This window comes from Antechinus flavipes, chromosome 3, assembly GCF_016432865.1.
Source record: "Antechinus flavipes isolate AdamAnt ecotype Samford, QLD, Australia chromosome 3, AdamAnt_v2, whole genome shotgun sequence".
NCBI classification, from domain to species: Eukaryota; Metazoa; Chordata; class Mammalia; order Dasyuromorphia; family Dasyuridae; genus Antechinus; species Antechinus flavipes.
The window spans coordinates 625,693,420-625,708,410 of NC_067400.1; the positions used below are offsets into that span (position 1 = coordinate 625,693,420).

Consider the following 14,991-nt stretch of genomic DNA (forward strand, 5'->3'; position numbering starts at 1 on the left):
TCCCTGTTTTTCCTTTCCTTGCTTTCCCTGTTTTCCTAGAGCTTGGAAATAGCTGGTGACAATTTTCAATACGAGCAAGAAAGCATGCCTTTCCCTAGAATCAACTAGCCTGGTGATGTTGTCTTCTTTTTGGAGGGGCCCAGTGGACTTCGAGGTAAAGGGAAGAGGGCAGCAGTAGTTTCCCTCAATTGTGAAAAACAATGGAAGGGTTTTGCAGGTTTTGACCTGGATGAGTCAAAGAGCAAAAGGAAAGTCAACATAGATGAATCCTGATTTGGAAGTAGCTCCAAAATATTTCTTTCCTTCTATTATACTTTTCAATTTAGGGACTAACATGGTATTAAGAAGGGATGGTTGTTCATGAAACTGTCAATCTCTTATGCATATCTTATTAATCATGGAAAAATAAATAAATCACAAAGTCATCATCTGTTGGAATACAGGGAAGCCACCTGGGAGTGGCTGCTGGAGATCCAACTCAGAATGGATCTCCTCTTCTGAGAGGATGATACCAGGAGACTGAGAAACAGTTGCACTTCTCTGACGTGTCCGATTGAGAGCTCTTGTCTGACCTCTTAAGTACTCTATTACAAATAAATGCCTTTATCATACTGAGTATAAGCCTATCATTATATCACTAGGGAACCATTATTTCTTCTAAGATTAATTCAATCATACTGAACTAGAGAACCATGAAGCACCAGGCTAAATTAATTAACCATTGTCTTATCAATTCCTCTGAGTTAACACCTTATTGTAAGAATCCTTGTTTCAAACAAACTTCTCCAGAGTTGTGGCCCATTACAATCATCTTGTGTCCTTTATCCTTCCCACCCACTTTACCTGGGGCTTACAGTAGCCTCCAATTATGGGAAAATAGATACACAGCCCTCCCCTTTAAGCACAAAGAAACAGAAATAGAAACAAAGAGGGCCACCAAAAGAGGAAGAGAGAGACCATGAGAGGGAGAGAGGAAAGAAGAATGGAGGAAATCTGGCAATAATAGGCACCACCTTCATGACTGCCCGAGTTTGAGGCTCTGCTGAGACTTATTGCCATTTTTTCATTTGCCCTTCAAAGCAACCTTGTGAGGGAGGAGTTCGTTATGTGCCACTGGCTAGATGAGGAAAGGGAGCTGGACTGCAGTTGAGAGATCAGTCAATGCTGGGCCCTCACTCAATGCATTGTCCTTTTTGAGAAGCTCTGAATGGAGCTGGGGCTTTCCCTGTGCCAGGCACTAGGTCAGGCCTATGGGAAAGGAATTACTCAAAAATCCTACCTTACCTTCGTTCCCGCACCCCCCACCCCTACCCGTTCAGGATAGTCTTCCCTTGGTTGCCAGTGTTGCCCTCCCACTCTAGAACAGGGAAGGGACACAGATGGCAAAGCCCATCCTTAGCTAGAATGGAACTGAGAAAACCCGAAAGAGTGCAATGAACAAAGCCAGGAGGGTTTTTGCAAAGAAATTTCATTGAGATGTAGCTTTTGTCCATGAGCACAATTTTCCCTAGCATTTCCCCACCCGCCTCCATCGTCTCCCAGAGAGGGATTTCAGATAAGCAATGGCTTTTTGTGGCAAGCAAAGCAAAGAATGAAAGGGGAAGGGGAAAGTCCGAAAATGTGATCGGGGTCTCAAGGCAACTTCCAAAAGCCCATCGGCAAGGACTGTGCACTTGTGCCAAGTTTCCGGGCAGGCCCGCCTTCCCTTCTGCCTGGTATGGGGACGATAGTTTTCTGCAGCATTTTCCCCGTGCCCTTGAAGGTCTGTGAGGCCCTAGAATCTGTGTGCACGACAAGGCACGTTGGGCAATGCTCCATCTAGGGGGAAGTGAAACTGGGTCTTCCCCAGCTCCACTCATACGGGCCACGGTCCCGATAGGAAGAGCAGCTGGGCCACAGCTCTAACTCCACCCGTACAGCCCATCGGCAAAGCCTCCTGTGGCACATCTGGCAGTCTGCTGCGAGCTTGGGATGTCGAGGGGCATCTTCCACCTCTTGCGATCCTGCCCGGACAGAGCGCGGTGAAGAAGGTGGCGCAAGGCCTGCTCCCTCGGAAGGCACTTCAGCCCCACTGCTTTCTGCGTGACCGGATCCAGCCATAGCCACCCCATCTTCGAATTTAGAGCCGGGAAAGAATGTTCGCTGATCTCGCCCTTCGCAGCTCGCTTCCCCCTCCCGCTGCCCGCCCAGCTCCCTCTGGTCCACACCTAGTTGGCAGCTGTGTCTTGGGGATTAAGCGCGTCATCGCCACTCCGTCGCCACAGTCCTCTCTAGCTGCCGCTGGCTGTCTTCATCACAAGGCCATCGATCAGAGTGGTCTTGCTGGAGCGTGTGATCTAACAATCTGGAGGAGAGGGGGGAAGCTGTTTGGTGGGGTCTTTGGCACCCGCAGAACAAAAAGAAAAGTGATTCCAATTTTTAAAGACTTTCAATATGGAAACCGCTCCCGGAGTCTGCAAATCACTAAAAAGAAGACTGCTGAGTCTTCTCAAGGTAACTTCAGTAGAAGAGTTTCCTCCCGAGTTCTCTCAATTCTGTTTTTAAAAAATAATTAAATTTTTAAAATTAAATTCATATAATTAATATATTATTATATTATATATATAATTAATCATATAATTCAAAGGGGTGGTTGCACCTGTAAGTGTAAATCAATTGCGGACAACTTGATAATTCTTTTAAATATATGAAAAGTTATTATGTAAATTTTTTTTTGCTCCCCAACTAGTTCTAGAGATGACTGCCGTTAGACACAAGTATGCATGTCAACTCATTCTCTGCCTTACTTTTATTTATCAGAAGCAGATGGCATCTTTCTCCTTTTGTTCTTTATTTTTAATTTATATATGTATAATAATCATAATGCAACCCTTTAATGTCATTATTAAAACAATATTGTTACTCTGAACGTTTTCTTGATCTTTTTATGCAAATATTTTCATGACTTTCTAAGATCATTTTAGCTCGTCATTTCTTGTAGCAGACAGATGTCCCAACCCTATTCTTTATGTCTATCCTGATGTTCATTCCATCCTCCAAACTTTGTGTTCCAAAATTGTTTTCTCCCTCCTTTCAGCCTTAAAGACCTCCCCTAGCTTACCCTGCTGCCCTACAAGACATAGCGCCTTCTTATTCTCCTTTCCATTTCTGAAGTTAATGAGAGGGGAAAGATGAAACATGATAACGACTGTGATTATTGGATTCCTACTCCCTCCTCTTTTACTTTGATTTCTTTTTATGGCTCTTTTCTATTGGAAATTGAAAGAAGCCTAGATTCCATTAATTTATATGCTAGGAAAAAACACAGAAGCCTAAGAGATTTTGGAAGAAATTTTAAATTCTCCAGCAGAAGGGAGAACTTAAATAGATGACTAGTTCCCTTTGAAAGCCTTGGTATTGCATATAATAACGATTTCAAATGCAAGAGCAATGACGCAGTCATTCGATTGGTTGAAATAATGAGTTTTCCAATAACTCACATCGACAAATAATATTTTACATGAATTATTAAGAATGTACTTCCCCCAAACTGGAAATTACACTTGGAAATTCCAGTCAATTTTTGAGTCCCGTAAAGTTTTCTAGGATTGTCAGGAACTGAACTTTTAAACGATGCATTGAAATAACATGATCCTTTTTCAAGATAGTCTAGATTGGAAAAGAATGAAGCCATGATTTTTCCTATGAATAAGTAATTTCTGGTTTTATCCAGAAAAGAAAGGTAGGTGGGAATGTGGGGAGAAATCTAGCAATAAAGAATAAAGGCAAGAAGGAAGCATTAATTAAGCACCAATTAATAGTTACCTTCCATTGTGCTAAGCATTCAACAGTATTAACTTATTGGATCTTGAAAACAAACAAACAAACAAAGAACGTTGAGATAGATGTCATTACTATACTAGAGAAAGAAGAAGAGAACAGTTATGGGAATGCCCCAGATCACAGAACTGGCAAATATCTCATATCCTGCAGAATGCTTTAGTAATCTCTATGAAGTGGCAGGAAACCCCCAGAATGTAATACTGACATATCTAAATTGGGTTAATTAAACCTTATAAACTCTGCTACAGGATAGTCTTTCCTTGACTCCTAATGCTACTGTCACATTCTCCATGTGAGGATGATCAACTGGTCTCAACAAGGGATCAAAATGATGTAAGTAAAGCCCTATGTACAAATGAAGAAAATGTTAATATAATATCGATACTTTGGAATTACTTCCAAATTAATACAGACTGACTATACCCATTTAGAATACTGTCAGAAACATATATAGAAAACACTGAAGCAGTAACCCCAGACAAAAGATAGTTTGTAAAAATAGATTTTATTGAAACCACCAGAATTCCTCCCCCATCCTCTCACAGATAGACATTTCAGATTAAAAATGAGTGTTACAACAAGGGTGAAAGGGAAATGTCCGCAAAACTAAGTAACACATCTTACAGACACACACACACACACACACACACACACACACACACCCCTCCTATATCTTCAAATTGACATTCATTGAGAATGTGTTTTTCTGTATAATTTTGTTACAGTCACTCTTATTGTTTGGAGGTGGATCGGAACATGAAGTTTTAGTCCTCTTAAAAGTGACCTCAAAAAGGGAGAGGCTGGCTTCCCTAGTGTCAAGACTTGCCTTGTGCCCAGCTAGCCACTTGGGAAAAAGAAAAGAATAAAAAGAGGAAGAAAATGCGAGGAAAACCCCAGAAATCAATGTGCAAATTGTTGTCACCATCAATTCCTTGATAGCTTCACTGCACGTCACTGGCAGGCTCTAGAATCCGAGTACACATTGGCTGCCTAGGCTTTCTTCCTGGTACTGAAAATCACCACCAGGTATTTCCAAGCTCTACGAAACCAGGGAAGGCAAGGAAAGTGAAAAGAGGGAAAGCAAGGAAAGCAAAACCAGGGACAGCATCTGGGGCAGGGCTCTGGTGCCAGCTTTTCAACAAGAGCAGGACTGGGAATTAAGAAAAGATTATCATCAACCTCAAAGAGCTCTTCATTGCAACTCTGTTCATTTGTAGCACTTATTTCTGGGTCTCTTGAAGTAGATATGGGGACACCATCACCCAAAGTGGAGCCTGAAGGTGAGCCTTCCTGATGTTGCCATTGAGTCCCTGCTTTGTACTCTTTGTGCTCTTCTTCCTGCTCCTCTTTCCCTTCTACCGGTTTTCCACTTCCTTCAACCACCTTTGTGTAGTTGTCTTCTACCTTACTTTGCAGCATATGAAGATGCAAGCCACCAGTGTCCATTTCTTGTTTCTGAAGGATGACTGTGAAAGAAAGAAATGGAATATGGAGTATCAATTATGTTAGGAGAGGATACACTCAAGTAGTCTTAACAAGTGAACAAAATTATGTCGGGAAAACTATATTTGGAAAAGAGGAAAATGTCAATATCAATACTTTGGAATGACTTCCAAACTAATCCTTTCGATGCTCCTTACAAGATTCAGTCTCTCTCATTTTGCTCCCATGGGAGCAGATTCCCAACATTTTGAGCCCTCCTGAAGTCCTTCTCAGCACACCCTCTCCATACTCACCATTGTCATTGTTGTCGACGTCATTGCCACCATCATCATGGCAGTAATTGTCACTTTGATCACTGCTGCTATCGTGATTCTTACTGCTTTCATCAGAATGGTCACCTCCACTGTTATCACTGCTGTTGTAGTCATTGGCACAAGTCTGGTAGGCAGTTGGGAGGTCAGGACACATCAGGGCATCTTCCAAGTATTCCAAATGTCCCGAAACAAACTCGGGTGGCATAGGAAGCAAGGTGAATTCTTCCTCAGAACTCTCTTCACTTCCACTGCTCTCTGGATCACTTGTAAGTGCCATGGCGGCATCTATGGCCAACATGGAATCTGAGGACATGTCTTGATTGTCTTTGGAGAGGTTTCCCGATTCTTTCTCTTCCTGCAGTTCTTTCCTTTCTTCATCTTCCACAACTTTGTCACTTCTTTCTACAGTTTCGCTTTTAAAATAGTGAAACATCCCTGCCAGGTTGAGAAAGTGCCTTTTCCTAGAGGTTATGACTGAAAAGAATGAAGGGAATGGATTTTCATTAGAGGTTAGGGTCATGTGTATTATGGGTAAGGGTTATGTGCACCTTTGAACAAAATTACAGGGCAAATAGAGTATGAGTTTTGAATTGCTTTAAATTTTGTGAGTATTGACCAGTCTTTTTCCAACTCTGTATCTGGATTCATAATCTCACTACCCATAGCAGCTATCTTCAACATTTTCAGACCCCTCCGTCAGCTTTTCTTAGCATGTCCTCTCTTTTCTCACTCAATACCATGACCTCATTCTTAATTGGTTGCCCCTAAAGCCATTGGATTACGGTCTCTGCCTATTTTCTTCCTCTGACATCCATTTGATGTCTTCCCCAACATGCCTCTCTCTCTTTCTGTGTGTCTGTCTCTCTGTTTCTGTCTGTCTCTTGTAGCCTTTTGGCATGGCAGGACAAACCTCTTGACAGCCATCCCAGAGCCCAACCCTTCCTTACTTCCCTGGAATATGTCCCCTTCTCTAATTTTCTTTCTCTTTCAATGTGTTGGCTCCTAGTCTGCACACAAGCCCATCCCCTCCCAATCATGGACAAATTCTCCATGGTTACACTGTTTCCTCCTAAGTATTCCCTTAGGAGCCTGATTCTGCCTTCTCAGTCTTCTTGTCTGCTTCCTCATAGAAAGCCCCTTCACTTAGCCCACAGACTAATACATGGGAAGGGCTGGATATAGGCTTTTATACTGGCTAATTGCTCTACACTGGTGGCTGACTGGCTGCCCCCTGTGTTCCAAGAAAGTGCACTATAACATTAATATCCTTTGGGGCCTGGTTGAGCAGCTTTCCATTGAATTCTTTGTGAATACCTATGGCAGCTAGTCCAGGTCCTCCACAGCTAATCAGCAGAGGAGATAAATCCAGAAGCTGCTCCCTTGAATGGCCTGGCTCTCACCTCTTCACCTAGAGCTATTTGTCTTTGCATATTTGACACCTGTGGCAATGCGGATGCTGCAAGCAGAAAATGCCAAGTTTTGACAGAGCAGCAAACTGAAGTTTAGGTAAGATAAGAAAGTTGACTTTCTCTATATCAGAGAATGCTGGGAGAGCACTGAGAGTCTCAAGCACTGAGTCAAATCCAGTAGAGATTTCTAATCTATTGTAGTAGAGGATTCTGAGTTCCCCAAATACATTAGGTCTCTCTTCACTTCTTCAGATAGCGCTCCATTTTCATAGAAGGCAAAGAAACAGATATTTCCCCAGAAGGAAAAAATTGGTCTGATGTCTTACCTTTGATGCCCTCCCAAGGGGTTTCTGAGCCAGGAACACAGTGGCAGTGGGAATCTCTTCTTGGAGCTGGAACCACTGAAAATGAGCTGGTGCTGGCCTTTTATATACTGTTCCTCCAGGGATCTCTTGTCCTGTGCTAATTACATTTGGAAGGTGTGAATGCCCTTCCCTCCACACCCTCTGGGTTTTCTTTTCCCTCTCCATACAGCTCTATCCTTAGCACCTCACGAAGTTCACTTCAAGTCTGATGTATTTCTTAAGGGCAATCCAATGATTTACTCCCCAGAGACAATTAATCTTGATTAGATTATCTCAGCAATCTTCTAAGCTTTGGTTCAATGCCAAGTTCTCAGGGAATGAAGGGCTGTTGTCTTCTAGGCAGTGAAGAGAGCTTTGCTATCAAATGTTCACACAGATTCCTGCAGGTCTGATAGCTCCATGCCAGCAAATCTGGGAAATCTAGCAAGGCTTAAATTTCACCTTTTCTGATTATTCGACTAAACCATTTCCAGCTGCTTGATAGATACAGTCCAATTATTCTCAGACTCTCCAGTCCCAGGAAGAACAGAATCCCAAGGTCCGTGTACTGCAGCCATGACATCAAGAAACAAGGTTCTAATCCAACCATTCCGGAGACCATTTGGAACCATACCCCAAGAGCAATAAAACTGCACACCCTTCAACAGTGCCACTCATAGGCCTGTATTCCAAGGAAGTCATAAAAGAGGGGACAGGACCCACCTGTACAAAAATGTTTTAAGCAGATCTTTTTGTCATGGCAAATAACTGGAATGCTATCAGTTAGAAAATGGCTGAACAAGTTGTGGTATAAGAAAGTGATGGAATATTATTGTTCTATAAACATTGATGAACAAGCTGATTTTAGAAAGGACTGCAAATATTTACACGAATTAATGTTGAATGAAATAAGCAGAACCAAATATATACTGTACGCAGAAACAGCAAGATATGATCATCAACTATGGAAGAGCCAAGTCTTTGAGCGAACTGAACTTTTCACAGAACTTCAGAAGTTCAGTGATGTCACACAATTCCAGTCATCTTTATGGAAAGTAAAAATAAATCAAATGCAGTGTTCACTATTTTTATCTTTTTCTCCGCTTTTATTTTCTTTTTCTGGTTTGTCCCTTTTGTTCTGAGTTTTCCTACATGATTCACAAAGAAATGTGCATTAAAAATCAATGTGTACATATAAACAGAAAACATAATTTTTTTTTTTAAAAAAAAGAAGCAACGTTCCAGAAGGAGACAGCAAGAAAAGGGCATCTCTTAGCCAAAAATAGCTGAGATTCTAGGAAAGGCTACAAGTTTTCCATTTAATCTAGAGATTTACTTAATATTTTAATTTTAGCTTTTTATTTACAAGTTATATGCATGGATAATTTTGCAGCATTAACAATTGCCAAACCTTTTGTTCCAATTTTTCCCCTTCTTCCTCCCATCCCCTCCCACCTGTGGCAGGTTGACCAATACATGTTAAGTATGTTAAAATATAAATTAAATATAATATAAGCATACGAGTCCTAACAGTTATTTTGCTGTGCAAAAAGAATCAGACTTTGAAATAGTGTACTATTTATCTGTGAAGGAAATCAAAAATGCACACGGACAAAAAATATAGGGATTGGGCATTCTGTGTAAATGGTTCAGAGTCATCTCCAGAGTACTTTCGCTGGGTGTAGTTGGTTCAATTCATTACTGCTCCATTGGAACTGATTTAGTTCATCTCATTGTTGAAGAGGGTCACATCCATGAGAACTGATCATCATGTAGTATTCTTATTTAGGTATTTAATGATCTCTTGGTCCTGTTCATTTCACTCAGCATCAGTTCATGTAAGTTTCTCCAGGCCTTTTTGAAATCATCCAGCTGGTCATTTCTTACCGAACAATAATATTCCATAATATTCATATACCACAATTTGTGTATACACAATAATGTACTATTAGCTTGTGAAGGAAATCAAAAATGCAGGAGGATAAAAATATAGGAATTGGGAATTCTATGTGATGGTTCATAGTCATCTCTCAGAGTTCTTTCGCTGCGTGTAGCTGGCTCAATTCATTACTGAAGAGATTTACTTTAAAGTCTAAAGAGTGGTGGCAATGCTGTCCCTGTTTTTGCTTTCCTTGCTTTCCCTGTTTTCATAGAGCTTGGAAATAGCTGGTGACAATTTTCAATACAAGCAAGAAAGCATGCCTTTCTCTAGAATCAACTAGCCTGGTAGAAGTTACCTGGAGCCACAGGGCCTTTCCCTCTCTCTTCCTGCAGGCTGGGCTTTCATTAAACTTAAGCAATAGTCAAGGGCTGGGAGCTCTTTCAAGCACTGCTCTCCTTACAACGAGTTCTGCCAGCAATTTGAAAATGAAATACCTCTGGAATCTTATCCAGTGGCATCTGCAGAGCAGACAGAATTCAGGATGGCACCGAGGGAAAGAAGACAAGCCAAAAGCAAAGGAAAAAAAGACATGACAAAAGTGGAAGGGAAATCTAGATAGCAAGCCAAGTGGCAGATAGACAAGAAAGCAAGCTAAGAAGAAATGAAGGAAGGCAGGCAGGAGGCAGGTAGAAAGGAAGGAGGGAAGGAAGGAAGGAAAGAAGGAAGGAAGGGGGGGGGAAAGGTGAGGTTGGGAGGTTAATGTGGTAAGAAGAACAAAAGGAAGGAAGGAAAACTGGAAATACTAGGCACCTCCTTCATTGCTTCCTGAGACTGAGCCTTTGCTGAGGACATCTTTCGACTTGTTTCATTTGATCTTCAGAGCAGTCTTCTGAGTTAGGGGATACTTTCTGGCCATTGGCAAGATGAGAAAAGTGAAGTGGACAGCAGTTAAGAGGTCAGTCAATGGCGGATCATCAACATTTGAGATACTGAATGTATTCTTCTTTTTTCTAAGCTCTGAAATTTCCATGGAGTTTAGGGCTTCCCCTCTGCCAGCTTTTACAGGAGGAACATGGGAGCAGAGTTACTGAAACCTCCTAACTCTCCCTCCAAGAATTCAGGATAGTTTGGGGGTGATAATGTGGAACAGAATTTTGCCTCACAGGCACTTGACATGCATTGCAAATATGTTTCCATCTGGTATTCCAGAAAAGTTGAATTGGTTCACATCATGAACAACAGTGCACGAGAGAGCCTGTTTTCCCCAAACCCCTTCAGGATTTGTCTTTTTACTTGAAGTTTCTCCAAAAGCTATCAGATGAATTGGAGAGAGTATTTGCAGGGGTATCATTTCAATGGGTATTTGTCTATTGGCCAGAGATTCACAGCCTTTTTCCATGTGCCTATTGCTTACTTTGATTCCCTCCCTTGAGTAGGGCCTCTTCATATTCTTTAGCAACCTTGTAGGTCTAGTGAATGTTTCCTCCATCCTCCCCCATGACAAAGAGGAATTGCTTCTTGAGTTAACTCCAAAGTGGCTGCAAGTGTTTTCTCTACCTTATCCTGTGTTGATTGTCTACTTTTAGCTGCACTGTTTGTGTTTGTGTTAAACAGTTGGCCTTTTCCATAATCATCTTTCTCTATTTGACCTCCCATGAAACTCTGGATGTCTTCTATGGTTGTCAATGTTTCCCTCCATTCCCACCCCCTCTGCAGCCCACTCCATCCCGATACCCAGTAGATCTGACTCTGTTTTTTTGTGCACATTGCAGTCATTTCATTGGTACACCAAGGATGAGAGAGCTGATTGTGCAGAGTGAAGAAGTTCATAGGTCAAGGAATGAAATGGACCAAGCAAAGAAGTATTTTCCTTCTAAAATCAAGAACCACCTTTGAAAAGATGAGATGTTCTCAGAGTTGTGGAAGATGGGGAAGGTGCTACTTTAGTTCCTTTTAGCAGGAAACGAAAGCAATTGGCATTAGCTTTGATCCATGATTTGTCCTCATTGCTTCCTTTCCTGGAGAGGCACTGAGAATGCTCTCCCCAGCCTGCATGCCTTTCTCTAGACTCAACCAGCCTGGTGATGGAGAGGCTTCTTCTGGAGAGGCCCACTGGACTTCGAGGTAAAGGGAAAAGGGAAGCAGTAGTTTTCCTCAATTTTGATAAATAATGGTAAGATTTTTTTGGGTTTTGTGGGTTTTGATCCAGACGAGTCAAAGGATAAAAGGAAAGTCAACATAGATGAATCCTGATTTGGAAGTAGCTCCAAAACTTCATTTTATTATTCTTTTCAATTTATGGACTAACATGTTAAGAAAGAATAGTTGACCATGAAACTGTCAATCTTTTCTGCATATCTTGCTATTCATGGAAAATAAATAAATGACGAAGTCATCATCTGTTGGAATACATGGGTGCCACATGACAGTGGCTGCTGGAGAACCAACGCAGAATGGATCTCCTCTTGTGAGAGGATGATACAAGGAGATGGAAAGGCATTTGCTGTTCTCTGACCTCTGTGACTGAGAGGCCACTGTGTAGTCTGACCTCTTAAATACTTCATTACAATTAAATCCATTCATCATAATTAGTATAAGCCAATCATTATATTCCCAGGAAACCATGATTTCTTGCAAGATTAATTCAATCATACTGAACTTGAATCGGACATGGCCTCGGCACCCGTGGCTAACCTGGTGTTGGAGGGGCACCTTTATGACTGCCTGAGTTTAAAGCCCTGCAGATTCTGATTGCCATTGTCTCATTTGCTCTTCAAAGCAACTTTCTGAGGTAGGGGCTACTTTCTTGCCACTGGCTAGATGAAGAAAGTGAAGTGGACTGCAGTTCAGAGGTCAGTCAATGCTGGGCCCTCACTGAATGCATTGTCCTTTTTGGGAAGCTCTGAATAGAGTTGGGGCTTCCCTTGTGCCATGCACTCGGCTAGGTCCATGGGACAGGAATGACTCAAAAATCCTACCTTCCCTGGTTGCCTATGTCCCCCTCCCACTCTAATATGTAGAAGTGACTTAGATGGCAAAGCCCGTCCCTAGCCAGAATAATGTCAGAATGAAACCGAGAAAACCCGAAAGAGTACAATGAACAAAGCGTGGAGGGTTTTTGCAAGGAAATTTTATTGAGGTGTAGATTTTGTCCATGAGCACAATTTCCCCTAGCATTTCCCCACCCACCTCCATCCCCTCCCAGAGAGGGATCTCAGATAAGCAATGGCTTTTTGTGGCAAGCAAAGCAAAGCGTGATAGGGGAAGGGGAAAGTCCGAAAATGTGATCGGGGTCTCAAGGCCACTTGCAAAAGCCTATCGGCAAGGATTGGGCACTTCTGCCAAGTTCCCGGGCAGGCCCGCCTTCCCTTCTGCGTTGTATGGGCACGATGGTTTTCCTCAGCATTTTCCCCGTGCCCTTGAAGATCTGTGCGGCTCTAGAATCTGTATGCACGACGGCAAGTTGGGCAATGTTCCAGACAGCGGCAAGTGGAGCCGGGTCTTCCCCAGCTCCACTCATACCGGCCAAAGTCCGGATACCAAGAGCAGCTGGGCCACAGTTCTAGCTCCACCCGTACAGCACAGTTACTAGGACTCCTATGGCACATCTGGTAGTCAGCTGCGAGCTGACATGGGGAAGTGGAGCCGTGTCTTCCCCAGCTCCACTCATATGGGCCAAGATGCGGGCAGGAAGAGCAGCCGGGACCCCGCTCTCGCTCCTCCCATGCAGCCCAGCAGCAAGGCCTCCTGTGGCACATATGGCAGTCGGCTGCCAGCTCGGGACGTCGAGGGCCATCTTCCACCTCTTGTGATCGTGCTGGGACAGAGCGCGCTGAGGAAGGAGGCGCAAGGCCTGCTGCCTCGGAAAGCACTTCAGCGCCATTGCTTTGAGCGTGACCGGATCCTGCTGCGGCCTCCCCGTTTTTCAATTCGGAGCCGGGAAAGAATGCTCGCTGATCTCGCCCTTCGCATCTCGCTTCCCACTCCCGCTGCCCGCCCAGCTCCCTCTGGTCCGCACCTAGTTGGCTCCTCTGTCCCCGCATCCTGTGCATCCTGTGCCGGCGGCAGCTACCAGAGCGCATTCTCCTTTCTTGCCGTTGACCTGTGAGAGAGAAAAAGACGGGGATTAAGCAGGTGAGCAGATTTACAGGCTGGCGATCTGAAGAAGGAAACAAATCCCCGGGGCGACAATCGTCTTTTTAAAACAAATGAAAACAACGTCCTGAGGATCCTTAGGAATGACTTCCCCAAATTTGAAAAAGAGCCCATCCATTAAACCTTTCCGTTTTTCCCTCCTCGAAAGTTCCCAAGCTTTGGAGCCCTCCTCCAGTTCTTCCGCCACTCCCGCCCGATATTCACCGCGGCAGACACTGGAGACAGCATCTCTACGATCTCGGTGGCTGCGATTGGTCCTGGGATCCCTGCTGCTGGGGTGCTGGACGTCACTGTGGTCAGAATTGACCGCATCCGCGTAGTCACTGCCATTGCCTTTCCTGTCCTGGGTTTGGTGGGCGGGTAGGCGTTCTGGGCACAACAGGGCATCTCCTATGTCTTCCGAATGTCTCGCCACCAACTGGGGAACCGAAGGAAGTGAAAGGAATCCTCCCCCAGCATTCTGTTCACTGGCTCTACTTTCTTCATGCCTTGAATCGGACATGGCGGAGGCACCCGTGGCTGACCTGGTGCTGGAAGGGCAGCCTGGCTGATCTGCAGCCAGGGATGGCGAGTCTTTCTCTTTCTCTAGTTCTCCTTTGTCGTCTCCCACTTGCACCTCTCCTTCTCTTCTCTTCACCGTTTGTGTGTGCCTGAGCTCCAAGCTAGCTGGCCGAGGGAATGATTGCCCAGGAGTTGGGGCTGGCCTTTTATACTCGCCCTCCTGCTCTGTTTCCTGGACGTCGAGAAGGTGTGAATCCGCCTCCTCCCAAGGAGTGCCAGCCCTGCTGCCAGATTCACACCTCGGTGTTCTCAGGCTTCCGTCATTGGTCAAAATCCACAGCGAGGTGGCATTTTCGGCTTGGCTCATGTCCCTTCCAACAGCCGATTTCCCTTGCTTCGGAGCTCCCCTTTCAGCTAGTTGGATGCTATTCCATCCATTTTCAAGGAGGGAGAAAGAGCCTGTTGGAGGCTGGGCTACTCAAGCAACTTGGCCAGCTCGTCCAGAAGCACGTTACCTGAGGCAAGACCGAAACTGGCGTGTTCCTGCAGCCAGGAGCAGCACTCTCTCCCGAGGACTCTTTAACTGGGGGCGCTCCACTCCTCAGCACAGATCCGTAGGGCGATCGCCTTCTCAGAAAACCATCAGCACCGCCACCACGAGTTGTTATCTTTGACCAAGGCACGAGAAAGAGAAACGGGCGAGGAAGAGCTCGGAAGTGTCCACAGCCCGGGCAAGATGGACGGAACATATGCAGGGTGCTGAATTCCGGTTGTGTCTTCATGTAGTCCATCCCCGATGCGGATCAGGGAAGAATCAGAGAAGCTCAATGAGAGACTGAGAGAGATGCTCGAGGAAAATCCAGAGCCTTTTGCATCTCACTGAGTCTCAAAACAAAGGTTTGATGCAAACCACTCTTTAGTTGTCAGCAACCCAGTCTAAATCTTCCAGAGCCAAAGGGAGGCGAGATGTGTCCTAGTAAAAAATTTCAGCCAATGGCTCATGGGGTCCCACTGGTTCTTTTTAGAAAAAAATGAATAAATAAAAGCTTTGCATTTTTTCAAAACATAAGCATGGATAATTTTTAACATTCAACCTTGCAAAACATTGTATTCCAAAATTG

The 14,991-nt window shown here is 44.0% G+C and overlaps 1 protein-coding gene across 1 annotated transcript in view; it reads right to left on the reverse strand.

The window, feature by feature from the left end:
- Nucleotides 1-4,812: 4,812 nt before the first annotated feature.
- Nucleotides 4,813-14,991, reverse strand: part of LOC127557628 (uncharacterized) — a 33,190-nt gene continuing 23,011 nt past the window's right edge. The window contains exon 2 of the mRNA XM_051990940.1: nt 4,813-5,288. Coding sequence (XP_051846900.1) covers nt 4,813-5,288 — 476 coding nt within the window. The remainder of the gene's footprint in view (nt 5,289-14,991) is intronic.